The 12,349-nt window shown below is 36.3% G+C and overlaps 1 protein-coding gene across 1 annotated transcript in view; it reads left to right on the top strand.

Annotated features, from left to right (window-relative positions):
* The window catches only part of LOC150097996 (xibalbin-1-like), a 69,787-nt gene that overhangs the window by 31,568 nt on the left and 25,870 nt on the right, over positions 1–12,349 (top strand). Inside the window, exon 2 of the mRNA XM_090406373.1 lies at positions 10,719–10,820. Coding sequence (XP_090262499.1) covers positions 10,739–10,820 — 82 coding nt within the window. The 5' untranslated portion in view covers positions 10,719–10,738. The remainder of the gene's footprint in view (positions 1–10,718; positions 10,821–12,349) is intronic.

Raw genomic sequence — 12,349 nt, 5'->3', positions numbered from 1 at the left:
TGATGACGATGATGATGATGAGAAATTACTTATTGGTATTCTTCTTGAATAACTCAGTTTGCAGTACTTTGGACCACTGCGTTATTTCAAGCTCATAGAGACCGATGAATTGGAAGTGCAAACTGATTGGGTAACTCATCAGTGCCACAGTAACTTCACATGTAATTAGTCTCAGTAGAGAGCAGCAGGTTTTAATTTAGTTGTGTACTAATGAAAATTTTGATATTTTGAAAATATCCTCTCAAACTCCCTGTAGTCTGGAAGAACGAGCTTATTCTTCTTATGCTGCTGCTTGTTCTTCGATATTTTTTGTATTTAGTATTCAATTCTTCACTAATTATAAAATACAAAAATAAATCATCTAAACGCCTTTTTTTTATTCCTCATATGGAGTAGGCGAGGGCCTTTTAACTCTATCTAGCTTTTGGAGACTGAATGGGCAGTTCAATCTCCACCGGTACCCAATCAGAGATAGCTAGCCCATGTCTATCACTAATTACAGGTAGTCACCGATGAAGAGGCTGGCAAACAAGTGCTGCCATGTCTTGGTACCTAACCCTAATAAGATATGTTACTGTCTGAAATAATGTGGGTACTGCAGTCGATTTTCTTGTGTTTACGGGATAAAAACCCGATTCACCAGGAGGAAAAACCCGCTTGCCCGTACAAGAGATCGACTTACTCGAGAATCGGGCGAAGAAAGGCTTGGAAAAAAGTTCCTCCAGTCGATGACTAGACTTGAACTTAAGTCTGACTTCGAGCAACCAAGCGGAGAGGGCGATAGCGCCACTTTCGCTGAGCTACACAGGCCTTTCTTCACTAATTTTTCAATTATTTTTGGAACCATTCTATACATATATTCTGTCATCTTTTGTTTTCTTAACTAATTTTGTTAATTTTTCGTCCATTGTTTTATTTTTGATGTTTGTGTTGCAGTTTTATAAAAGTATGTTTAATGTTTGTCGAATCAGTGATTTACTGATTTTTACGCGTTTCATTTTTCCCAAATTGTTGTTCAGCTTAAAAATCGTGGAATTATCTTTCATAGGTTGTTTTTTTAAAACCACGGATATATCAACTATCGAAAATTCTGAACATGTTCAAACTTTACTGTTAATATAAAACACAACCGAGCTTGCTTTGCTTTCCCAATTGCCTTTATGTGTGTGTACAGTGCAACAAGGCAGTAACTTTCATCGTTAAGCAAACATTCAAGTTTGAGAAAGACACTGATATTTGGTGTTTAAGATCACTATTAAAATTTGGCAAGTCGTTTCATTTGGAACAGTTTGACGGCAAAATTAGGTAAAGCAAAAGTAATTCTATAAGCTACTGGTCAACTGTTATAATAATGAATGATGGCGCCGTACAAGAATGCCATTACAAATCACATTTTCATGACTACGGATAGTCATTCCTTTCTTGTTAAAACCATTGAGAGCCTTAGTAGTGTAGTCAGCATAGACGAAGAGTAGGAATGGCCTAGGTTCGATTCCTGTCTATGACGTTAGGAGCCTTTATCTGGTCTCTTTTGACTAAAGGTGTGTTAACCAGTGTGAATTAGGGTTTTTTTTGTAACTGGAAACTCGGGTTTTTCGTCCCCCAGAACAGGCAAATCGGTCCCGTGACACACATGGATTACAGTCACGAATACGTCTCAGCCATATGCAGGTCCCGAGCTCGGATAAAATTGGGTGGGTTAGGGAAAGCAATGGTGAACTACCCTGAACTACACTACCAAAACCAATTATTCTGTTTGATTTCTTTCAGTTTAGCAGTTTTACGTCACAATGACGTCGTCAGCGTCTATTCCCTATATACGGGAATAAAAAGGCATTAGCTGATTTTAAATTTAAAAAAAAAAAAAAAAGAGCCCGTGTAGCTTAGTGTATGTGGCGTTTGTACACCACGGCGTTTGACCGCACGAAGGAAGACTTCTTGGTTTCGAATCTAGTCGGCGACTAGTGGTAATTTTCCTAAGCCTTTTTTCGACCGGTTCCCGAGTTAGTTCATCTCTGGCACGGGCAAACGGGTTTTTTTCTCCCGGAAACTCGGGTTTTTCGTCCCGTAAAATCAAGAAAATCGACCGTAGAACCCACATTATTTCAGACATTAAATACGAGTGTTAGGGTTAGGGGCCACGAGATGGTGGCACTTGTTGAGCCGTCTCTCTTCACTGCGTGCCGCTTAATTAGATAGCCTTGGGCCAGTTATCTCTGATTGGCTGCCAGTGGAGATTGAACTGCCCACTCAGTCTCCAAAAAGTTAAATAGGGCTAAAAGGCCTCACCTGCTCCCTATATAAGGAATAAAAAGCTGTTCGCTGATTTTTTTTGACGATTTTTAATAAAAAATCGAATAAAAAAATAAATTAATAATAAAAAACTCCGAATGCACCATATTTTCTCTAAATACCTGTCTAATTTCTCCACCATTTAAAAGAAATCCTGCGATATCATAAGTAACGCAACAAAGTCTCCGTCGCTATAAGAAAGTTAATCGGATTATGTGTCATAATGAATTTCCACATAACACAGTAATACAGGCCAGCGGAATGATGTAGATCTGCAGAAGCTACAGTTTGAAAATAGAATTACAGTTGGCTGCTATAAAATGGTCACCAATGTTGATTACAATAATCTAAAAAGGATAGTTTGAGACAGCCGTTGCTTTCCTTAGTTTAAACAAACCTTTACACTCAAAGTATCCTCTACTAACTACAATTATAAGCGCTACTGCAATAAATTAAAGAAATGCAAAGTTGTTTCGATGTTTAGTTTTTTTATGGAAAGCTTATTCATCTGATTAGGAGATGATTCCACTAATCCATGCCAATGTTGAGGAAATTACACTATATTCTTAAATGTATTTGAATACCTAGTTGTGATAACAAAATGGGTTTTAATTACATTTCTATTACCGAGTGAGACCACCTTTGGCCTGAATGACAGCACCTACCCTTCGAGACATGCTTTCAACCAATTTCTGACACGTCGCAACAGGAATATTCTTCCATTCTTCGCATAAAACTTCTCCCATTGCTGATGCTAATGACTTCTGGAGCGAATTCGGCGTTCTAATTCGTCCCAAAGATTTTCGATGGCTTTGACGTCTGGACTGGAAACCGGCCAGTCCAACACTGCAACGTTGTTTTGTGGAAATCGGTCTCGGACGCGTAGTGCAGTGCAGTATGGCATTGTGTTGCTGGAACATGAAAGGGTCATTGCCGAAGTACTTCCACAGCGTCAGATGCATGAACTTGTCCATGATTTCCAGGTAGCCATCAGAAGTCATGGTTTTGGACACGTTCACCAATGAACCAAGCCCAATCAACTGAAACACCCCCATAACATTATCCAGCCTCCACCAAACTTGACAATGGAACGATGCGGTCCTGCCGGAACCGTTCCCCGGGTAATCTCCAGATCTAAACACATCAGAGTGAAACATTTGGAAGCATGATTCATCGCTCCACAGAACCCTTTTCCAATTATCTACGATACAGGAATGGTGTCTTCCACACCATTCCTGGACCGTAACAGCTCTACCGTGGTAACTTAAGGCATGTAACTCTCGGGGGACACTTCTAGTGTTGACCAATATTCCTGCAGCATTTTTCTGGTTAACTGCTAGGTCCGCTGCTGGTGTGCGGACATGCTCGCACATTCCAAGACAGAGCTCAATGATCTCCGTTAATGAGCTTCGGTGGCCGCCCGGAGAGTTTCATGCTGTGGTAGCACCATCAACTTTCCATCTACGAATGGCATATACAACGATGGATTTCGGTATACTGAGACGGGTAGCGATGTCATGGACAGAAAGACCACTGATGTGACACCTAACTACCATCCCACGTTAGAAGTCTCTCACTTCAGCGGCATCTTGACATCGAGTACAGTGCAAAACATGCAGCACATCCCGCATTTTATTACTAGACTTAGGCGTACACTCTCTGAATATTTTCATGTGGCAGGACCCCAAATTTATATGGCAAGTAAGGTGTCCAAATACTTTTGTCAATATAGTGTATTTTTGTACCTTTAAAGTGTGTGTGTGTGTGTGTGTGTGTGTGTGTGTGTGTGTGTGTGTGTGTGTGTGTGTGTGTGTGTGTGTGTGTGTGTGTGTGTGTGTGTGTGTGTGTGTGTGTGTGTGTGTGTGTGTGTGTGTGTGTGTGTGTGTGTGTGTGTGTGTGTGTGTCGTATGAAATCCTGTTGAATATCTTTAGCATTTAACCTCATAGCACCACAATACCACCGAAAGAGCCTTTGGAGAAAGTACAATGAATGTCACAGAGGGAATGTATACATAAAATATCACGATATAGTAAATGACTCTTACAAATAGAAAATAAACTTGACTTAGCATTCGTTGTAAAGCACTTTCCCACGTAAGCAGCAAAAAACTTCCCCATTAACTAAATAACTAAAGAACAGCGTGGGAGGTTTTCTGTAAACAAGAGAATCTGGTCGATATATGATAATGTGCTTCATCTTATCAGCGCAAAGCCGCCGGAGGAGGTCTGTCTGCGTCATTCAGCATCCACATTGCTGTCTAATCATCTGAATATTACGGGTGCAATCCATGTAGCCGTCACGAGTTGCAATCGTGTTTCTTTTCTCTATATCTATCTCTCCCTAAAAAAGTGCAATTACCTTTAGCCATACCGCAGTAAGATGTGCGTCATTCTTTGACATTTACGATTCACTCCACGCTTACTTTGTTATGGATAAAAATTTTAGACGTTTAAAAAAACACGAAAGGAAAAGAAAAAAAAAGAGAGAGAGGTACAGAGAGCAACAAGGTGATGATCTCTACTAAGAGAAAGGAAAAAGTGAGAAATGCATTTCCGACTTTGCTTTCAAACACTGATAATGTCAAAAATACAAAACACCTGTGATTTCGTTTTTTTTTTCTTTTGAGATAATCATTCCGAAATATTTGATTGGTTGGTTACTAAGTTTTTTGAGCTTTATCTTCAAAATTAGCAATTATTAATTCGGCATTTGCAAAAAAAAAAAAAAAAAAAAAAAACGGAATGCCTATTCATGCTGTAAGAGAGTTTAATACCTTTGATAATTCGTTATATTCAATTTTATTGTATTTTTTGTCATATATATATATATATATATATATATGTGTGTGTGTGTGTGTGAAGATACCAATCTATTTTAAACCTCGTTTTACTCCATTTCCCAAGTAAGCAAACAGACAAACAAGTCAAGTTTGCGCCTGCAAGTGTTGCAAGTCCAGCTGATCCTGTACGTAGTGCAAGACCAAGGCAACTCACGGTAAAAGTAGAATAAGCTCTGATCACTAACCTTAATATTTATCCTTAATGCAAAGCACATCTCCTGGAGGAGATGTATGATGCTTTGTATTAAAGGCAATATAATACAAAGATATAATAGAAATGGAGTAAAACCAGGTTTAAAATAGCTTGGTATCTTTAACATTTATTATACCCAAGGTAAAATACTTTATACATTTATATGTGTCATATTTTATATTAAGCAACAATATACAGCGTGTCTTGTTGCTTAACATCTTATCTATCCCGACTTAGCTCCACAAATCGACTAGGACGAATCGTTACCTCATTTGCAACATTCCAAAGAATTTTGAGCTCGTATAGTCGATGAGTCCAGTGAAGAAAGCGATCATCACATAATTCCTAAGAACTATGTGTAGTATCTATAATCTAACTCGCTACTATCTTCCCCACACGAATCAGAGACGACACAGCATGCTTAATTTTCTCTTCGTCACTGCTAAAGTTCTTATTTGCAGATTTGATAAAAAACGTAAAAGAAATATATATCAATCACTGAGTCGCAGCAAACGCCACATATGCAGCTTATATAGAGGAAGGTGAACAACCGACTATTGGTAGAAGTTCACCTCCGTGAAGAGCCTAAATTCTACCTCCTTTCACAGAACGCAAGTGATACGCATCTTCTGATTTCAGACATCAGGAACTTTCTCGTGTAATGAAGCCTCCGAGGACTGTAGTATTTCCTTTGTAACAACAAAGGAATATTTCTTTTCTATGCATTTTTGTTCTTAATATGTTATAACATTTTAAAAATGTAAACGATTCTTTTGGTTTTGTTCAAAGTATATTTTGACAAACTTAAATAAAATTATTCTCTTTTGTTTGTCTTGTATATCTTCTGCTAGGAGAGCTAAGATGGAGCAGTTCGTCCATGGAAGTAATAGTAATAATTAATTAATTAATGAAATAAAAACTTTTTCCCGGAATATTGAAGGTGTTTTAGTCATACTTGTGAACTGCGTAAAGTATACCGTACGAAAGGAAATTGTTTAGCTTCATGAATTGTTTGGAAAACAGTTTTGAACAAAGAAAAAAGGACCAAGTATTAGGAGATGAATGTTTGCGTAAGTGCTTTAATTCTAAATTAACAGTCAGTGCTTGCATTTTCGAATCGAGAATTAGCATAACATTAATCCTAACACACAACACAGATGATATGCATTTTAGCAAACTGAATTTCGATGCTTTTCGGTACAAGTTAAATTCCGAATGATGGGTTTGGATTACTGCGCCTTCCTACTTAAAACTGGTTTAAAACAAATCTCTGTGTACTTAATATGGGCGCTCCTGATATGTATCTCGAGGATGCATTATCTTTTGTTTGCACGCATTCACTCCAGATTGAAAAATATTCGGATATATTACATCTGTCATTCGCTGACTACTCAGTCGACATACAGCATTAAGTCGGAATAAGCACTGCTAGGAGTAAAGATATGAGGGTGTTATCGGTGAGACAGGTCGTTAGATATATAATAACTTCGTGGCAGCGGCTACTACTGCTAGTGTCAAGAGGAATGGACACAGTGGCATGAGATGAAAAGACAGCTGCAAGTTTCATTATCTTGAAAAAAATTGTGAAACTCTCATTTGCCGTCATAATATTGCTCTTTCGCTAGTCCTGCTAACCTCTCGACTGCTTGTAAATCAAAAGGTATAAAGCTTCCTAGTAACCATACGAGAAAATCATATTATGTCATAATTGCCATGGGAAAGACGTGTATCGATGAGAGTGGAGAGGTTACGGACGAAATTGTTACTATGGCAACCGCATCTTCCCATCAAAAAGAAGCTTTCAGCATCTAAGCTACATGACAAGAAACAGCGTAAAATTGATATTTATTGAATATTTGGTAACAGCAATATTCTGGATACGATCCCTGTTGCAATAAGTCAAGAAACGTAGCAGTAAAAAAGAGTCAGGAGGCCCATAATATGAGGCACTTTCATCAGGGAAGCAGTCACAAAGGAAATCATTGATAGGTACAATAAGAAATATTACTCCTATTCCAGATCATTATTGTCTACTTAAGGCATTTTAAATAGCGTGTATATGGTGATACTAAGCGGAAGCAATGGAAACTTTACCCACCTGAATACGAATGAAAAGGAAGAATGAAAAAAAAGTGTTCATGTTGTATTTTCACCTGATCCTAATGAGTTCTATTTCTAATTCTAATTCTCGAAAGGCTTTCAGAATTGAAGTTTAGTCATCAAGGACAAGAGGAACCATTATAAAGACAGATCAGCTGAAGTCACATGAATTTGTCTATCTCATACAGAGGTGAGAGGGCTTTTCAATCCGAAAAACTTAAGTTTTATCTCATTACAGATGCTAGCTTCTGCTGTTTCTGTAGAACTGTAATCAACTCTAATCCAAAACCATTCTTTCCGCTAAGAAATTACAAGGATGTTCTTCAATCATTCGAAGAAGAGCCTTGGAATTTCCTCAGTAGCATTTATTTTCCAAGAAAAATTCAGGACAGGTCCGTTTCTATCTAATATTATGACAGGTTTTGATGCTTATCACAATATAAGCTCGTGTATTTCATATATCCCAGCTAAGCATTTTTTTTTCTTTGTCAGGTACGCTCAATTGCTAAACTCAGGTAGGAATATTGTTTTGTTGCTTGATTTTCTCCGCAGTTTGATAAAGCCTGTAGATATGCTTTGGAGTGGTATAGTTAATTATTGACAAGGTGACTGAACTTTGTCATTAATAAAGATCGCCTTGTTCTTGGATGTTTCAGCATAATTGTAACTATTCCTAATCCAAATTCTTTGGCATCATTTCAGATTCTATTAGGTTTATTAATAAGGCCAGTATACTGTCTGTTAACTGCGTTAGCAGATAATATACTGGCACCTCTTATAGTTGCCACCATACGAGACGAGCTAACGCACCTTCGACTGAAAATCTCTTATAAAGGTTTTGGCGTCTTATAAAGGATTTGCTTTCTAACCAAAGAGTATATGTCACATCTTTATCGTAATTACGCGGGAGGTTGGTGGATATGGAGCACACCTCTTGGATAGAAGGAAATTGGTTCGAATCCTATCTTCATGATAAACATTTTAGCTATTTCTAACTTAGCTGTAGATAATCAATCTCAGAAGAAGGAAGATCTTTATCTTCCATGAAAACTGCAGACGAACAGGCAATCAAGTCCAATTAAACCGATTAAACACACAGTTAAGTTCAGGACACACTGAATGTTTCTTAGCCTTAGTTCATTCGGTGATCATTTTGCTAATTTTATCTAATACTTTTTTCTCACAATATACTGAACGGGTTTAGACGTAAACAAGACATAAATATGCATAACATGGCAATTTTCTCCTAAAAATGATTCCAATATATTTAGCTTGAATAATTTCATGATCTCTAGACCACATTCGTAGTGTTGTCTAGCAATTCCAAAAATTATATCTGAAAGTAGATGTTTCAGTTGTCTTTTAACTTTGTCTTTTTGGTACTTTATCGTAAGAAACAGACACACTCTTTATAACATCGATAGTCCCGACTGATTAACTTGTATTACTACAGAATAATTTCTCTGAGAAACTCATGGCACTTCTCAAACACTGCATCTCATCTGGCTATTTCAACTGTACAATGAAACCATATATAAATAAAATTCATCAGGACTAGACATGGACAGCCCGCTTTCTTCTGTATTAGCAAAGCTTTATATGGAGAAATTTAAAACGAAGATCCTGGAAGAATACCATCTGAAACCAAAAATATGGAAGAGATAAATCGATGATCTTCTTTTCTTAATTTGGAGCCACGGAAAAGTGTCAATTTTTGATTTTCTCAACCACCTTAGCAACCAACATTCCAACGTAAGATTCACCTATGAATTAGAGTCCAATAGTTTGCTTTGTTCTTTGGATTTAAAGCTAATTAAACAATCTGGTAAATTAAAAATATCCTCGGAAAGTTAGCCCCGTAGAGAAAAATATCTACATATCCCTTCTCACCATCATGAACCTCAAAAACTGGGCGTCATGTTGGCACTGGTGACAAGAGCCTATCGTGTCATTACTGATGAGGAATAACTAGCCAAAAGGACTATAATTTATAATGGTTATAATGAAAACACCATCTCGAGACTCCGTACCAACTAAGGCACTAATTGTATCGCCATTGATTTAGAAGTCAATGGTTTTAGTATTCTTTCCTATATTAATTATTTTTCCTAAAAACTGGATAAGATCGTTAAATAATATAAAATTATAACAGCATTTGCTGCTTTGATCCAAATAAGATCACTACATCGATCCGTTCAACCAAGACACATTCCTCTGAATACACAAGAATGTGTCTTGTAAATAAAGCTATGACAAAACAGAAAGAAAAGCTGAAAATCTTCGGAAATGTTTTTTAATTTCACCATGAATTTATTTAAGTGCTTCCCAGAGATGGCCAGCGAAGCATCCAAACGAAGAGCACCCTAGCGTACAACGATGTATGCATGTTCACACATAATTTAAATAATCGGAAACCTACATAAACGACATACGTTGCATATCGTCGACGCCCAGTGGTTTAAAAAGACCGAGTCGAATTCCGTCGAGGACGAGAACTTTTATGACGACTTTTCAATTAAAGGTGAGTTAGCCAATCTCATAAGAAGAGTGGAGGGTTTTCCTCTCGGAAAAGTGGCACACACACACACACACATATATATATATATATATATATATATATATATATATATATATATATATATATATATATATATATATTAATTAATTTATTTATTTACTTATTTAATTATTATTTATTACTTATTATATATATATATATATATATATATATATATATATATATATATATATATATATATATATATATATATATAAGTAATAAATAATAATTAAATAAGTAAATAAATAAATTAATTAATTAAATAAGCAAATAAGTAAATAAATAATAAAAATCAGCTGGTGGAATCGTACATAAAAAATAGATATTTTAAAGTGCGGTGATATAAAATAATAACAAAATTCCGAGTAAAGGAAAGTATGTGAGAAATGTCGAAATTACATTTTTCAGACTTTTCACAGACTTCAGTAGACTTGAGGAATCTGAAAATTACAAAAGCAATTTTCTCTTAATTTGTCCGTAGGTTCTCGACGTCGTAATTTGATTCACTTTTGGAAAATTACTCTCGCTCTCAGAATTCATATATAAGAGTATCGTTATAAGAAACGACATGAAATGAAATATAAGAAACCTAGATAAGAAACGGAAAAAAACACATAAAAATATAAATGAAGGGATTTTGTCGCAGTCGTCTATTGTTAGAAAGCAGTACTAGTCAGAAAAACGGAATTATCACAAGAATGCAATTTCAATTATCTTTTCTTTTTTATCGTAGATTGTGAAACCAACAACAAGATGAAGAACTGCGTAATTGTGACAGTTTTCTGTTTAATGCTGCTGCTTGACTCGCTTGTTGTTTCTCAATACATTGTGGAAGGTGAGTATTTTTACGTAGTTACAATTTTATATTAAAGCCAGAGAAACAACTTTTAACATGCTGTAGAGAAACAGAGAGAGACATTCATTGACTAAGCTTATTTTAAAAATCATTAAAGCTACAGTTCTGTATGCTATAACTCTAGTTCTAATTTTCTGTTCAACCATTATTCGACAGGAGGACCATAATTTATTCTATCAAGCCCAATTGGCTAAATTTGGAATTTAGGAACCACGTAGATGCTGCCTAAATTACGCGATATCTGAGTGGAATATGAGGGAGGGACAAAATCAAAATGCTCTACACAATTTTGCACATTAAATTTTTCAAACGATTCCAACCAATTATTTGTCGACTGATTTTTCTGTTCCTCTAAAAATAAGGAATATTTCTTGAAATGCATCGCTATGTAAATTTAAAAAAAAAAACGAAGAATAAAGGTTGTTTGCTGTCTGATATTTAGAATCATGCACTTAGCTGATGACAATGAAATCCCTCTGAATTTTCAGCCATCACCTCAGTACCGCACGCACACATTTTGTACACGGCACGTATTTTCGTTTGTTATTATTATTATTATTATTATTATTATTATTATTATTATTATTATTATTATTATTATTAGAGACATCCAGGGAGTCAGCGACTCATGAAGGGAGGCCACATACTACGCACACCAGCTATCATACTTGTTCTTCAATCCATTCACAATGCTTGTACTCACAAATCTAAGGGCAATCCATTCCAATCACGCACCACCCTCTGAGAGAAAAATATAGATCTTACCTGCTTCTTAGCGGCATTCATTCTCAGTTTCCAAGGATGTCCTCTTGTCCTTTTCCCATCCTCATAAATTGAAAACTTCCATCAATTGAAATCCTGTATGACCCTTTCAGAAGTTTTTAGGCTCAATTATATCACTCTTCTTTCATACTCAGTATATTCCACAATCCTGGTATCATTTTAACACTCTCCGTTGCTCTCTCTCTCTCTCTCTCTCTCTCTCTCTCTCTCTCTCTCTCTCTCCACTGTATCAGAATCACAACGGAAACCAGGAGACCAGAACTGCGCAAACAGTCCAAATGAGGTCTTATCAAGGCCTTGTAAAGAGGCAAAATGACATCTTATCTTTTCATGTGAAAGTTCGTTTCAGCATTGCAATTATCTTTTGAGTTGTATTTGTAATCTTTGTTAGATGGCCGGTGAACTTCAACTTCCTATCTACTAACATTCAAATATCCCTAGCCTGATCAGTTTCTTCTAGAATAATTCTACCAATATAATACAACATTGGATATCTAATCACGCCGAAGTGAATGACTTTACATTTACTGACATTGAACTGAACATCCATTTCCCCATGCCCACAATTCCAGCCTATTCAAATTATTCTGCAAGTACTTCATATCAGCAGCATTCCTGATTACCCTACCTATTCTTTCATCATCAGCAAATCACTGTATGTTGCCTGTCATATGCGTTCCAATATCATTAATGTACAGATTGAATAACAGTGGACCAAGCACTGA

This window comes from Typopeltis vanoorti, chromosome 16 (assembly GCF_054136105.1).
Source record: "Typopeltis vanoorti isolate ZY-2024b chromosome 16, IOZ_Tvanoo_1.0, whole genome shotgun sequence".
NCBI classification, from domain to species: domain Eukaryota; kingdom Metazoa; phylum Arthropoda; class Arachnida; order Uropygi; family Thelyphonidae; genus Typopeltis; species Typopeltis vanoorti.
Note: the sequence above shows the minus strand (reverse complement) of the source record. Positions and strands in the feature narration are given on the sequence as shown.